Source organism: Helianthus annuus, chromosome 17 (genome assembly GCF_002127325.2).
Source record: "Helianthus annuus cultivar XRQ/B chromosome 17, HanXRQr2.0-SUNRISE, whole genome shotgun sequence".
Taxonomy (NCBI): domain Eukaryota; kingdom Viridiplantae; phylum Streptophyta; class Magnoliopsida; order Asterales; family Asteraceae; genus Helianthus; species Helianthus annuus.
Window position 1 is genome coordinate 158,618,246 of NC_035449.2, and position 17,002 is coordinate 158,635,247.

General features: G+C 36.4%; 1 protein-coding gene across 1 annotated transcript; it reads left to right on the top strand.

The window, feature by feature from the left end:
• Positions 1-7,077: 7,077 nt before the first annotated feature.
• On the top strand, positions 7,078-16,744 carry LOC110925074 (laccase-6). Its single transcript, XM_022169043.1, has 6 exons — positions 7,078-7,355; positions 7,435-7,679; positions 7,757-7,885; positions 8,882-9,712; positions 16,418-16,528; positions 16,614-16,744. The coding sequence occupies exons 1-6, from the start codon at positions 7,078-7,080 to the stop codon at positions 16,742-16,744; spliced, it is 1,725 nt and encodes a 574-aa protein (XP_022024735.1).
• Positions 16,745-17,002: the final 258 nt, after the last annotated feature.

Here is a 17,002-nt window from a genome sequence, read left to right on the forward strand (position 1 = left end):
GCATGTAACTGATGAAAATTGGGCCTAACATTACAATTTTCAACATTAAGCACGCAAAGTAATAATCAACATGCAAACCATCCAAAGAATCAACTATTTCTTTTTCTTGACTTTTGTTTTAAAAGATGATATTGAGTCCGCTATTGGTTCGGTTTGGTGAAGACTTGCTGATTGAACGAGTCTCTTAAATGACGGAACTAGCTCATTAATTTAGGGGTATCCTGAAAAAAAATTACCAAGCAATTATAAAAAAACAATAATAAATAAAATAAAACAAATACTTAATAGACGTGTCCTCTTTCTTTTTCATAGTTTGAAATTATTCCATCACATCGTCGTCTTTTACTTTATCAAAAGTTTATTTTTCGACCGCACAAACGATAGTATTGTTCAAATATTCCAGGCCCATTCGATTGCGTAAATCCGTCTTGACATGCTTCAATTTAGAAAAAAAAAATATTTCAACGGTTGCAGTTACGACCGGTAAAACCAAAGTTAGCTTCACAACCTGATAAACCAAAGGACAAGAACTATATGTTCCGGTTTCCACCATAAGACGAGCAAGATCACTTATTCAATTATAATATCGTTTTGCGTCTTGGGTTAACTTTATTAATTATATTTAGGGACTCATTTCAATTTTATTATTGTTAATTTGGGCTTATTTTATCATTCGGGCATAATTATTCTACAATATTTCAGGTTGAAAATGTTTGATCTTATAGAAAAATGGGATTTTAGTAATATCAAGTATTCTATTTTTTGATTAGAGGTATCCTCGTATTTTTTTTAGAGGTATCCTGTATATAAAACCGAAAAAAAAACACTATGAATACGGGGTTGAGCCGTAGCCCGTGCTATGACTGATATAACTATGGTTCCGCCCCAGAGTAGAGTCTCTATGTTTTTCCACATTTCACAGGGAGGAGCTAGTCAACCACTATCACTAACTAACTATAACAAACTTAACTATTTATACATACATATACACGCTAATATTTTCAAACTCTTCTCCATGCTCTACCATACTATTCAGACCCAGGTCAGGTTAACTCACAAACCCTGAAAAAAATGACTATGTACCGTTCTCCCTAACCCTTGTTTCCTACATGAAAACTACACTTACTTGCACATGGTTAATAATAGAGTTGGTTTATCATCATCATCATCTTCACTATGAACTAGATGTGCTTTTTCACTATCCTGATTTGCATCTTCTCATTTCCTATTTTATTCCATACATCTTGATTGTTTATTCCAAGCTGGTATTCGGTTGGTGCTTAGTCCCAAATTTAGGGGTTTTAGTGGTGTTGGTTATTGGTCGCAATTTGACCATTTTCTTCCTAGGAAATTAACATATGAAAATCATTCAAAAATGACTTCTGATAGTATTTGGTCACTATTTAGTCACAAATTTAGGGGTTTTCATTGGTGTTGGTTTTTGGTCGCAATTTGGACCTTTTTTTTCTAGGAAATTAACATATGAAAATCGAGCACTATCTAATAGTGAAAACTTGTTTACAAAATCTCTATTTAAACTAATTAATGAAATCCCAAAACTATTATAACCCAAATATAATTAAAATAACTGAACTAATAAATACGGATTAAATAAAACCAATTAAAATACAGTTAACCTATAATTTGAACTCTATATTTATCACTTTCACTGTTCTTTATTTTTCTTTCACATATGAACAGGCCAATTCATCTTTCCCGAACAGAAACAGATCCAATTTACGTCCAACACGGCAACACTTCCACCGAAATTGGTTAATAAACTGGAAAATAGTACAAATATTATTCATAAATGAATAAGAGAAGAAGCAAAAGATTGTTTGCTATTAGTTTCCATATAGCATTCAGATCTTAGAACATGAAGAAATGAAGAATGAGCAACATGAGTCAATTCTAGTTTCTTATAATTATCTTTCACCAAACCCACTAAAATAATATGCCATTTTGCACACTCAGTCTAATCTTTATTCACGACAATAGAAAAAAGAACCAAAAATAAATAATTAAAACTCAAATTGGAACTTAAAAAATATTACGTATGTATGTATGTAACTACTTCCTTTGAAAAACATATTTTAAACAACCTGTAGAAAGATAACAAAAGGTAAAAACACAAACAGGGAAGCCTGTTGCTTTCTTGCCCTGTTTTATATATAATAGTCATCATCTTCTACGAATTCATGCATCGCCGTGCCGCCCTTGATTTCTAGTAGATGACTGAGTCTGTTCGTGCAGTTCAAGTTTATATTTTTGTTTTTTTAATTATCAGTTAAATAAACATATGTTTCCCTCAAAGTTTTAATGTTTTTAGAAACAGAAAAGGTTAATCGCATTGATTTTACACCAGTAAAACTAGTGCTAAACCATAATGTATATGCTCAAAAGCACAATCTACGGATAAGAATAAGCAGGAAGCAGGGGCACAGTGGCGGATCTAAGAATGTTTTCCACCGGGTTTCTTTTGGTAGATTATCACAAATTTTAACTATTTTTTTTTCCAAATCATACATAGTTTCCACTATTTTTTTCCAGATTGAGGGGATTCCCAGGAATCCCTAAAACGCCCCTGAATCCGCCGCTATAGGGGCAGCTCACTTGAATTTATAAAAAGAATAGCCAGAACTTAGGTACTCAATATCTTATTCTTAGGGCTTGAGTATGTTATATTCTCATTTGATTCTTCCTCTTTCATTAAAACTCTCTCAGTTCTCTATCGACTTTTTTTGTTTGAATTGTGTGATTTTATGCCTTTTAAGAACCATATACAAAAATACATTTTATCATATTCCAACGTGTTAGGATATTGATTTTTTTTGTTTAAATTGTTTGATTTTATGCATTTTGAAAATCATATACAAAAGAAATATTGCCATATTCCCACGTGTTAAGATCCTAAAAAAATATTTTATTCTTTTACAAATAAGCTCCCCGAGTATAGAAGAAATTAACCCTTCGTTTCTTCAAATACGAAAATGAAACATGTATTTAAGATCCTAATGTTGTTCGGAGAATCAAAAGATGTAGGAAAATCATAGGATTGTAAAAGAGATTCTACATATGGGCATGCAAAACGTCTCTTGATTGATTTCAGGGAAAATCACAAAATTGACGTATAGACCACAAAAATTAAGAAAACATGCATTACTTTTTATATTTGTGCAAGTAGACATTGACTTTTACATGTGACGGCTATGAAGGAGCCAGATTATCGAAGTGTGGGCTATAGAGGAGGGGAATTATGGGACTGTGGTCGCTGGAGGAGCTCAGGAGTCGGATTGGCATTGAATTTTGCATTACTTGCAACTCGGCTGTAAAGGAGCGTGGGCTATGAAGGTGCTAAATTATCAGAGTTCTGCTGTGAATGAGCCATCTCTACTTATTTTTCCTTTTCAGTTGGTTGTTTTGGATTACCAAAGTAAAAAAATCAATGTCTTTTTTGTTATTTTTGTTATTTTTGGGATATACAATTATTATAGGGTGTGCCTATTGGCACACTAAAGTGCCTATTGGCACACCAAACCCTAGCAAAATTAGGGTTTATCTACGCAGCGTATTGGTCAATACGCAGCGTATAGGGTTAACCCTCTACGCTGCGTATTGACCAATACGTTGCGTAGATAAACCATGGATCTCAGTGCCTGATAACCAATCATTGCACAGAAAACAAGGGTCATATACGCTGCGTATAGGTCTATACGCAGCGTATATAAACCATTAGATTTTTTGGGTCATTTTGGTAGGTTTGAGGGATCATTTTTTCACAAAGTTTAAATACGCTGCGTATTGACCTCTAAGCAGCGTATATAAAGGTCTGAAAATGTCTTTTATACCCTTGTGTTGAGGCGATACGAAGCCAAATACAAGGGTAGTTGTGTCATTTTTGTCTCATACGCTGCGTAGGGATCTATACGCAGCGTATATAAAGCTTCATTTTTGTATTTTTTTTGTGTATTCCTTTGTTTATTTATAAAAAAAAGAAAATTATTTATAAAAAACAATATTATTGATAAATAATACAAATATAAATTATAAAAATTAAAAATAATACAAATATTATGAATTATAAAAATTAAAAAAGAAAATTATTTATAAACAAACAATATTATTAGTGAATAATACAAATATAAATTATAAAAATTAAAAATAATACAAATATTATGAATTATAAAAATTAAAAAGAAAATTTTTTATAAAAAAAATATTATTGGTAAATAATACAAATATATTGTTTTGTTATCGTTTAAATTAAATTATCGTATTCCTTTGTTTATTTATAAGAAAAAGAAAATTATTTATAAAAAATCAATATTATTGGTAAATAAAACAAATATATTATATTGTTATCGTTTAAATTAAATTATCGTATCGTATTGCATCGTATCGTTTCGTATCGTATTGCATCGTATCGTATCGTATAGTGTATGATATAGGTCTCGTATAGAAGCCTCTAAGGGTGTTATTGTATAGTATCGTATCGTATAGTGTAGTATAAGTCTCGTATAGGTTTCCTATAGGTCTTGTATATGCATATAGGATTATACGGGACCTAAACCACACCTATACGATACAATATCACACTTATAGGCTTGTACGAGGTTAATACGTGACCTAAACCACACCTATACGATACGATACGATATCACACTTATAGGCTTATACGAGGTCAATATGTGACCTAAACCACACCTATACGATACGATATCACACTTATAGGCTTATACGAGGTCAATACGTGACCTATACTACATTATATGATACGATATCACACTTATAGGCTTATACGAGGTCAATACGTGACCTATACGCCGCTATACGATACGATATCACACTTATAGGCTTATACGAGTTCAATACGTGACCTATACGACGCTATACGATACGATATCACACTTATAGGCTTATACGAGGTCAATACGTGACCTAAACCACACCTATACGATACGATATCACACTTATAGGCTTATACGAGGTCAATACATGACCTATACTACGTTATATGAAACAATATCACACTTATAGGCTTATACGAGGTCAATACGTGACCTACACGCCGCTATACGATACGATATCACACTTATAGGCTTATACGAGGTCAATACGTGACCTATACGACGCTATACGATACGATATCACACTTATAGGCTTATACGAGGTCAATACATGACCTATACTACGTTATACGATATGATATCACACTTATAGGCTTATACGAGGTCAGTACGTGACCTATACTACCCCTATACGATACGATATCACACTTATAGGCTTATACGAGGTCAATACGTGACCTATACGACGCTATACGATACAATATCACACTTATAGGCTAATACGAGGTCAATACGTGACCTATACTACCCCTATACGATACGATATCACACTTATAGGCTTATACGAGGTAAATACGTGACCTATACTACCCCTATACGATACGATATCACACTTATAGGCTTATACGAGGTCAATACGTGACCTATACGACGCTATACGATACGATATCACACTTATAGGCTAATACGAGGTCAATACGTGACCTATACTACCCTTATACGATACGATATCACACTTATAGGCTTATACGAGTTCAATACGTGACCTATACGATGCTATACGATACGATATCACACTTATAGGCTTATACGAGGTCAATACGTGACCTAAACCACACCTATACGATACGATATCACACTTATAGGCTTATACGAGGTCAATACGTGACCTATACTACGTTATATGAAACGATAGCACACTTATAGGCTTATACGAGGTCAATACGTGACCTATACGCCGCTATACGATACGATATCACACTTATAGGCTTATACGAGGTCAATACGTGACCTATACGACGCTATATGATACGATATCATACTTATAGGCTTATACGAGGTCAATACGTGACCTATACTAGGTTATACGATACGATATCACACTTATAGGCTTATACGAGGTCAATACGTGACCTATACTACACATATACGATACGATATCACACTTATAGGCTTATACGAGGTCAATATGTGACCTATACGGCGCTATACGATACGACACCACACTTATAGGCTTATACGAAGTCAATACGTGACCTATACTACGCTATACGATATCACACTTATAGGCTTATACGACGTCAATACGTGACCTATACTACACCTATACGACACGATATCTCACTTATAGGCTTATACGAGGTCAATACGGGACCTAAACCACACCTATACGATATGATATCACACTTATAGGCTTATACGAGGTCAATACGGGACCTAATATTTATATTATTTTTAATTCTTATAATTCATAATATTTATATTATTTCTAATAATATTGTTTTTTTATAAATAAACATGGAAATAGCCCAAAATACACACAATTAATTTCCTTTTTTCTATAAATAAACATAGGAATACACAAAAAAAAAAATACAAAAATGGAGCTTTGTATACGCTGCGTATAGATCCCTACGCAGCGTATGAGAAAAAAATGACACAACTACCCTTGTATTTGGCTTCGTATAGCTTCAACACAAGGGTATAAAAGACATTTTCAGACCTTTATATACGCTCCTTAAAGGTCTATACACAGAGTATTTAAACTTTGTGAAAAAATGATCCCTCAAACCTACCAAAATGACTCAAAAAAATATAATGGTTTATATACGCTGCGTATAGACCTATATGCAACGTATATAACTCTTGTTTTCTGTGCAATGATTGCTGATAAGGCTCTGAAATCCATGGTTTATATACGCTGAGTATAGCTCTATACGCAGCGTATAGAGGTAACCCTATACGCTGCGTATAGGTCAATACGCAGCGTATGTAAACCCTAAGTGTGTAGATAGCCTGCCAAGGTGTGCAAATAGTTAGGGACTCATTATATTAATACAACTCATGCTACGGAATCTGTAAGCTGACAAACATAGTACACCTTCACAAATCCCTTTTCTTCTTACTTAACATTTTTATATAAAAAATGGGACAATTTCTGCATTTAAAAAGACTTCCATCCATGCTATTATGCTCCCACTTGATCACTTACTTCTTCAGAAACTCTAAAATGGCCAGCTTGATCAATTCATTCAAGCATGTCTTCATAAGCTTACTATTTCTTTGTGCTCATGACATGCTTCAAGTCATGGCACAATGGCCTAAGGGTGGTTCAACAAGGTTCTATGATTTTAAAGTCCAAATGCTAAAAGTCACCAAGCTTTGTCACACCAGAAACATTGTGACCATCAACCAAATGTATCCTGGACCAGTCGTTTATGCCCAAGAAGATGACCGACTTATAATCAAACTCACAAACGAGACACCCTACAATGCATCAATTCACTGGTATGATAAGTCGTTAACGCTTTATATACTTTTACACATAAAAGTTCTTTCTAATTCGTTTATTTTGTAAAAATATTAGGCATGGTGTTAGACAGATTCTATCTTGCTGGTCAGATGGTCCTTCTTACATTACTCAGTGCCCGGTTCAATCTGGTCAAACGTTCACATATGAGTTTACTTTAATCAAACAAAAAGGGACCCTTTTCTGGCATGCTCATTTTTCATGGCTTAGAGCTACTGTATATGGTGCCCTTATCATCTACCCCAAGAAAGGGGTACCCTACCCCTTTAAATACCCTTATGAAGAGCATACAATAATATTAGGTCAGCTGATTTTCTGTTTCATGCAAAAGTTATATTAAGTTTAGAGTTTCATACTTTTTTTTCTTTTATTGTTGTAGGGGAGTATTGGAACAAAGATCTTGTACAGCTTGAAAGAAATGTTTTGGCTAGCGGTGGGCCTGCACCGGTTGCAGAAGCTTATACCATCAACGGTCATCCCGGCCCCAACTACAACTGCTCTGAAAATGGTATCCGTCTTTATATCAAAATGGAAAATTTTATAGCCTGTTTGGGATTGTTTATTAAAATAGGGGTGATCATCGGTTCAGCTTTTGGGTTATTCAGTTTATTTGGAACGGAACCGATATTTGGTAAGTCAAACCTAACCGAGCCGAATTCACTAACCTACAGACGGAATCGGATCTAATTCGGTTAGGTTTTTGGTTTCGACCGAATCAACCAAATATTTTCTTTTTTGTTTCTATATATCTTTTTATATTTTTTTATTGTTATTTGTTATTGGGTTGGGCTAAATAACATTGGACTTAAATTGTAATTGAATTGAGCAAAATGACAAAATTCAAATAACCCTCATTTTTTGTTCGATTTATTTTTGTGTTATTTGGTTTGAACTGAAGTAAGTCCCACTTGCGGTATGCACATATAATGCATATGTATGTGGCCCTCGTGGTGGTGGACGGTAACCTTATTTTACTAATTTCTTAAAAACAACGTTAAAAGTGGTGGACTGTTATTCATGCATATTTTGTTGGCGTTTATAGACGAAAGACAAAAGAGTACATGCACTGATCGGCCTTTGTCCCGATTGTTGAGTGTTATGTGACTTATGTCCAAAGTTTGATCCAAAACTACTATCGAGCCGGTGTCTTATTGTAAGTAGCGTTTCTATTCCTACGGGGTAGAGATAAGGCGTCTACATCTTACCCTTCTCAGACCCTACCTTAGCTTTGCTATTTGTGGGATTTACTGGGTATGATGATGATGGTTTGAACTGAACTAAGAGAAACCGAAAACTAAACTGCAAATTCAGCTTCAATTTGAAACTGAATTAGTAAGCCGATTGAGTTTTAATCAGTTCCGGTTCGGTTTAATCAGATTCAAACCTAATAATGAACCCCATCCAGTTGACAACGGAAAGCCTTTTAAAACATTTAAATTCAGTGCAAGAGATTCGCCGTTCCAAAAAATACTAAAAATGCTTATCTACTTATCATCTTTTTCAGATGTGTACCAGATTAACGTTGTACCCGGAAAAACCTACATGTTGAGACTAATTGGCGCACTTTTACACATGGAATGCTTCTTTTCAATAGCTAACCACAAGTTAACAATAGTTGAAGCCGATGGAGAGTACACAAAACCGTTGACCACTGACCATGTCATGCTTGGGCCAGGTCAAACCCTTAACGTCCTAGTCACAACTGATCAGAAAATTGGAAGATACTCCATGGCTATGGGCCCCTATATGTCAGGCCAAAATGTCACAATTCAAAATATAACAGCAATTGCATATTTTCAATATCTTGGTGCTAGCCCACATAGTGTGGCTTTACCAGCTTCGTTACTACCTAGGTTTGATGATAATCTAGCCGTTAAAACCGTTATGGATGGGTTAAAAAGTCTTGAAGTTGGTAATGTCCCAAAAGAAATAGACACCAATCTTTTCTTTACTATTGGGTTTAATGTCAACAAGTGTAATTCAAAAACACCAAAACAAAACTGTCAAGGTTCTAACGGTGGTGTGATGGCGGCTTCGATGAATAATAATAGTTTCATTAAACCAAAAATTTCGCTTCTACAAGCTTATTATGATCATATTAATGGGTATTTCACTGAGGATTTTCCAGGATCTCCACTTAAGTTTTATGATTTTGTCAACGGCCCGAATTCGGCTCCTAATGACACAGGGTCAACAAACGGGACTAGGACCAAAGTTATCGAATATGGGAGTAGTGTTCAACTCATATTGCAAGATACAGGAACTGTGACAACAGAAAACCACCCGATTCATTTTCATGGTTATAGTTTCTATGTGGTTGGATATGGTAGTGGGAATTACATGTTGGTTCAGTTCTGTTTGTGCGTAAAGGAAAACAATATAATCATACCTGTCACCGCAGATAGTGCAGAGGAGAATCCAGTGAGAGAGTTCGACATGCCTGTCATCTTGATTTGGTTCCTCCTTAGGGTGCTAACTGATGATGGTGCTAAGAAAACCGAAAAGGGTATCGGTTATGGAGAGGAGGTTTCGTAATGATGTTATGGCTTATGGGGTGTGAATTGTGTAACTGAGTAACCCTTAAACCTCCACCTTATTCTCCTTATATAAGCACCCAGGAGGAAACCTAGTTAGTTACTAAGGGTAATATGGTCCATCAACAATTACCAACTAATTAAATAATAGGTTCTAATATATTTTGATCTCTATAATGTAAATGATTAAGATGGCTATAGATTAAATATTAAACATAATAATATTTAATCTTACATTCTCCCACTTAGCCGAGTAATCATTTACTATGAGTATTAGATAAGCCTGATCAGGAGTTAACACTCATTTTAGCCTTAAACAAGTACTATAGCAGAGAAATACAGCCGTTGAATCATTATGCGACTCAGGACCCCCATTAATCATACTATAGCCTTAATTTAAAACCTAGTCGTTATGATCAAAATACGCGTAAGCCCTTTGTCTGATTTGTAACTTTTTATTTGTCTATATGCCATTATACCGGTTGAACATATTCTAACAGACATACAAAATCAAACTTGAGGAAATTTCATTAAACATAAAACATAAGCTAGTACAATATGCTCAAATAAGGTCTTTACATAATCCCATATTCCGAACATGTTCTTCGTAAACCTTAGGAGGGAGACCTTTAGTCATCGGATCCGCAAGCATATCCTTAGTACTAATATACTCGATACAAAGATTATTTTCCTCAACACGTTCACGTACAAATAGATATTTCGTATCGAGATATAAACCAGCTCCAGTCGAACTGTTACTGTTCGAGAAACTAACGGCAGCTGAATTATCACAGTAAAGCTTCAATGGTCTAGAAATGGAATTAACTATTTTTAGTCCAGTGACCAGATTTCTAATCAACATTCCATGACAGGTTGCGTTATAGACAGCAATGTACTCTGCCATCATTGTGGAAGTTGTGGTCAACTGTTGTTTATGACTCTTCCAAGAGATAGGGCCGCCTGCTAACATAAAGATATAGCCCGAAGTGGATTTCTTGTCATCTTTGCATTTGGCAAAGTCAGAATCAGAATAGCCCACCACTTCTAAATGATCACTTCTTCTATAAGTCAGCTTATAGTCTTTCGTCCCTTGCAGATATCGAAGTACCTTCTTAGCTGCTTTCCAGTGATCTAGGCCAGGGTTAGTCTGATAACGGCCTAGCATTCCAGCAATATAAGCGATATCTGGACGAGTACAGACTTGAGCATACATCAAGCTCCCGACTACTGATGCATAAGGTATCTGGCTCATTTGCTCCTTCTCAACCTCTGTTGTCGGACACTGAAACGAACCGAAAACATCTCCCTTAACTACTGGAGCGACGGAGGGTTTGCACTGTTGCATGTTATACCGTGTAAGGACACGATCTATGTAGGCCCTTTGGGACAATCCTAAGATCCCTTTGTTTCTATCTCGGTGAATTTCGATGCCAATGACGTAAGACGCATCTCCGAGATCCTTCATGTCGAAGTTATGCGAGAGTAACCGCTTCGACTCATGCAACATGTCTAAACTATTACTTGCCAATAGAATGTCGTCAACGTAAAGGACAAGTATAGTAAAGTTGCTCCCACTCATCTTGAGGTAGGTGCATTGATCCACTTGATTCTTCATAAAACCTTGCTTCTTCATGACTTCATCAAACTTGAGGTACCACTGACGTGATGCTTGTTTTAACCCGTAAATGGATTTCTTCAGCTTACAGACTAGATGCTCCTGACCTTCAGGCTCAAAGCCTTCAGGTTGCTTCATGTAAACATCTTCGTCCAAGTCTCCGTTAAGGAAAGCGGTTTTAACGTCCATCTGATGCAGCTCTAAATCGAAATGAGCTACTAGGGCCATGACGATCCTTAATGAATCTTTACGAGAGACAGGTGAAAACGTCTCTTGATAATCAATTCCCTCTTTCTGAGTGTAGCCCTTTGCAACCAATCTCGCTTTGTAGCGTTCAACGTTACCATTCGGATCCAGTTTTGTTTTGAACACCCATTTGCATCCTACGGGTTTGACTCCGTTGGGTAATTCTACCAAATCCCAAACGTCATTTTTCTTCATGGAGTCAAGCTCATCAATCATTGCTTTATTCCATTTAGAAGACTGATCACTGCTAATGGCTTCATTGTAAGAGATAGGATCATTGAGCTTTCCGGGATCCATTTCAGTCAGGTAGGTAACATAATCATCCCAATTAGGAGGCCTTCTTTGCCTGGATGACCTCCTGAGTGGATTATCGGGTTCAGCGTTGTCTTGGTTTTGAGCGTTTGATGTGCCTTCGTCATGAGGTATAATGGGTTCTGATTGTAGAGGTGAATTTGGAGTTGGTGCAGTAGCTTCAGGAACAATAGTTGCATTGGGTACAAGAGGAGTAATCGGAGTAATGGTAAGCGACGAGTCTCTCCCCCCCGCGTCTTGTACTTCTTGCAATTCTTCGTAAGGGTTGGTACTGCTCCCACTGACCTTGAAATTCTCCAGGAACGCAGCACGCTTGGTTTCAACAATACGGGTGACATGGGAAGGACAATAGAAACGATAACCCTTAGAGTTCTCAGGATACCCGATAAAGAAACAGGTAACTGTCTTAGGGTCAAGTTTCCTTAGGAAAGGATTGTAAAGTTTTGCTTCAGCAATGCAGCCCCATACTTTCATATATTTAAGACTCGGTTTCCTTCATGTCCAAAGTTCATAAGGAGTTTTAGGGACAGACTTAGAAGGAACTCTATTGAGTATATGAACAGCTGCTTTTAACGCTTCAGTCCAGAGGAATAATGGTAAGTTAGTATTGGCTAACATACTGCGCACCATGTTCATAAGGGTACGGTTTCTTCTTTCAGCGACACCGTTCTGCTGAGGTGTACCAGGCATGGTGTATTGGTTTACAATCCCCTGGCCCTTACAAAACTCATAAAATGGACCAGGAGCTTGACCCACATCAGTATGTCTTCCATAATACTCACCGCCTCTATCTGATCTCACAACTTTAATCTGACGATCTAATTGCTTTTCAACTTCAGCCTTATAATCTTTAAAAGTTGTTAGAGATTCAGATTTCTCCTTAATAAGATACAAGTACATGTAACGAGAATAATCATCAATAAAAGTGATAAATGAAGTATGTCCTGTTATGCCAGCGATTTGGTAGGGACCACTAATGTCAGTGTGAATGAGTTCTAATAAATTAGAGCTCCTAGTGGCACCTTTCTTATTCGCTAATGTCATTTTACCTTTAAGACATTTGACACATGTTCCAAAGTCAGAGAAATCGAGAGGAGGTAAGACTTCATCCTTTACGAGACGATTTAATCGCTCTTTTGAAATGTGGCCTAAACGCTGATGCCACAACATGGATGAAGTCTCTAAGTCTCGTTTCTCTTCCATCTTTGTGAGTGATTCATTAATGTTATATGACAACAAAGATTTGGAAAAGCCATCATCTAGTTCTAATCTATAGAGACCTCCATCCAGAACACCAGTACCATAAAGAACAGAATCATAATGGATAGAGAGTTGGCGATGACCATGGGAAACAATAAAACCGTCCATGTCTAACTTTGGTCCTGATACAAGGTTCCGAGTTACCTCAGGAACATATAAGGTATCATAAAGTTTAATACATAAACCAGTTTTCATAACTAATTGTAATGTTCCAATGGCCTTCACTTCTAATTCTCGATCATCCCCAACCTTAAGCGTTCTTTGGTTTCTTTCCAGCTTCCGGATTGAAAGGAATCCCTGAGTAGAATTGGTAACATGAACCATAGAACCAGAATCAAACCACCAAGAATTAGCAGGAACACTTAAATTATAGGACTCAAGTATCATAAAATAATCGTTACCTTTCTTAGCCAGCCACTCCTTAAAATCAGGGCATTCCTTCTGCATATGTCCTGTCTTTTTACAGAACTTGCAGCGGATACTGCCTAAGGAGTTCTTAGAGCTGGAAGGTGCACTTGCATTAGTGTTAGGATTAGACTTATGGACTTTAGAAGCATCCTTCCTCTGATAATTGTGCTTCCTTTTCTTAGGATTTGAGGTAGTAAAGTTGGCAACATCAGTATGGCGATCCATCCTCATACGCTCCTCCTCCTGTACGCACATAGCGACCAGCTCACTCATCGTCCATTTTTCCTTCTGAGTGTTGTAATTGATCTTGAATGCTTCAAAGGATGAAGGAAGCGAAGTAATGATGAAATGAACAAGGAAACCATCACTGATTTCCATTTCCAGCCCCTTCAGCTTATTGGCCATGTCATTCATCATCATGATGTGCTCGCGAATGCCGCTCCTCCCATCATACTTAGTTGTCACCAGCTTGAGAATAAGAGTACTAGCATGCGCCTTAGACGTCCCTTTGAACTGCGCCTCCACATGTTCCAAGTAGGTCGTAGCATCTTCAGAATCAGGAATAGCTCCCCTGATTGCATTGCTTATGGATTGCTTCATAAACATGAGAGACATGCGGTTACACCTAGTCCACTTTTCATGAGTTAACTGCTCAGCAGCAGTACTTTGAGTGGTAAGGTCCGCTGGCTTTTTCTCTCTTAGAGCATAATCAAAATCAAGCAATCCGAGAGTAAGCATGAGAGCATCCTTCCATGCAGCAAAGTTATCACCAGTCAAAGGTGGAATCCCGCAGTTGGGTGCTGATAGTGGAAATAAGATGAGCAAGTTATGATACAAGGAAGAAATTCTAATGTGATCTATGGGCACGTTAAACTAAGGCAGGCAAAATAATGACCATTTTACATAATGAAGCTGTGATAATGTCTATTACTAACATCAAAATAATAGACTTAACTAAAAATTCTACTTAAACGAAAACAAAACAGCTTTGGCCAGAAGTGTAATCATTTAAGCATATGTGCAAAGTGGTTGTAACAAATCAGCTTTGGCCAGAAATTGAAACAATCACTTTAGTTATGCACTTGCTAAGTATGCCATCTATGAAAGAATTAAATCAGCTTTGGCCAGATATTAAAACATTCATGCTTATGATGCACACTTAGCATAGCTTTCGTAATACTTGAATGATAAGTAGATGTATCAAGTCAGCTTTGGCCAGAAATGATATATCAAAAGCTCATTCAAGTTAAGCTATTTCTGGTTTTGTAAAACATTACATTATCTGATTCTGATTAATTAACTAAGCTATTTCTTTAGTTCACATTTAAACAGCTTAAAATAATGAGATTGCGAGTCGCAACCACGATTTCGACTAATGACGTTATGGTTGCGAGTCGCAACTACGGTTTCGACTAGTCACGTTATGGTTGCGAGTCGCAACTACGGTTTCGACTAATCACGTTATGGTTGCGAGTCGCAACCTCATGGTTGCGAGTGATGACATTCTGGTTGCGAGTAGCAACCTCATGATTGCGACTAATGACGTTATGGTTGCGAGTAGCAACCTCATGGTTGCGAGTCATGACGTTATGGTTGCGAGTAGCAACCTCATGGTCTCGACTAATGACGTTATGGTTGCGAGTAGCAACCTCATGGTTGCGAGTAGCAACCTCATGGTTGCGAGTAGCAACCTCGTGGTCTCGAGTAGCAACCTCGCTAACAGCTGTTAATTTGATATCATAACCGAAAATTCGAAATCTAAGGGATTAAAAGATATCCTTTCCTGTTTAAGCTGATCTAATTTTGTTAACAGATTTCGAAATTTCAATCTCTTTATCTTTTAACAGTTTTCTAAAAAAATTTAGAGGACAAAATTAGATCAAAATCAGGAAAAACACTTAATAATCCAAATCATATTCCAAAACATAACAGAATATTCGAATTTTCACATAAACATGATGAACCCTAATCATAAAAAATAAAATTCTGGAACCCGAAACCTGAATTTTAATAATTTTACTAAACAGATTTCGGCTAAAATTATAATCCAGTTAATTCGGTGAACAAATAAATGACCTTTTCATCGAAAAACAGAGATCTCGAGTCGCAAACTTGATGAACTCGAAATCGACTGTCATGTTCATACGGTTTCAGAAAATTCCGTTTTCCAAGTTTCAATCCCAGAATTATGGATACGAAAACAGAACTGACTAATCAACATATGCTCTGATACCACATGTTGGTTCAGTTCTGTTTGTGCGTAAAGGAAAACAATATAATCATACCTGTCACCGCAGATAGTGCAGAGGAGAATCCAGTGAGAGAGTTCGACATGCCTGTCATCTTGATTTGGTTCCTCCTTAGGGTGCTAACTGATGATGGTGCTAAGAAAACCGAAAAGGGTATCGGTTATGGAGAGGAGGTTTCGTAATGATGTTATGGCTTATGGGGTGTGAATTGTGTAACTGAGTAACCCTTAAACCTCCACCTTATTCTCCTTATATAAGCACCCAGGAGGAAACCTAGTTAGTTACTAAGGGTAATATGGTCCATCAACAATTACCAACTAATTAAATAATAGGTTCTAATATATTTTGATCTCTATAATGTAAATGATTAAGATGGCTATAGATTAAATATTAAACATAATAATATTTAATCTTACATTACAACCCGCAAACGGCAACTTTCAATTTGGTGGATCCACCTTACATGAACACAATCGGTGTACCGGTTGGTGGATGGGCTGCAATCAGATTTGTTGCTGATAATCCAGGTATACTAATTGTTCATGACACTAAACACAACATCAGATTATGCATGTATATATTAATATTTATGGTGAATTTGAAATGTTTTAGGGGTTTGGTTTATGCATTGTCACTTGGAGGTACATATGACTTGGGGATTGGGAGTTGTATTGATAGTGAAGAATGGGCAGGGACCTATGGAGACACTTCCTCATCCACCAGCAGATATGCCTCGCTGTTAACTAGGTTTTTTTTTTTTTTTTTTTTTTTTTTTTTTTGGATCATATGGGTGACATCAAAAACTTAATGTTGTAATCTTAATCATTAAAGTGATGTGATCAAAAGGTTAAAATTATGTCATATGCTTTTAGATTCAGACCATTTGATCATTCCTCTCTAGTTATACATATATTTGATCAATCACGTCTTAAAAAGTATTGGTAGAATGTAAAAAAATTAATAAAAAAATAAAACCTGTAAAAAGTCACAACCAAGCAAAA

What these genes read in the sequence shown, in the direction of transcription:
- LOC110925074 (XM_022169043.1), top strand. Translation starts at nt 7,078, where the DNA reads ATGGCCAGCTTGATCAATTCATTCAAGCATGTCTTCATAAGCTTACTA. An exon ending in TACAATGCATCAATTCACTG is followed by an intron (nt 7,356 to 7,434) that starts GTATGATAAGTC and finishes TAAAAATATTAG; the next exon opens with GCATGGTGTTAGACAGATTC. An exon ending in GGTTGGATATGGTAGTGGGA is followed by an intron (nt 9,713 to 16,417) that starts ATTACATGTTGG and finishes ATTTAATCTTAC; the next exon opens with ATTACAACCCGCAAACGGCA.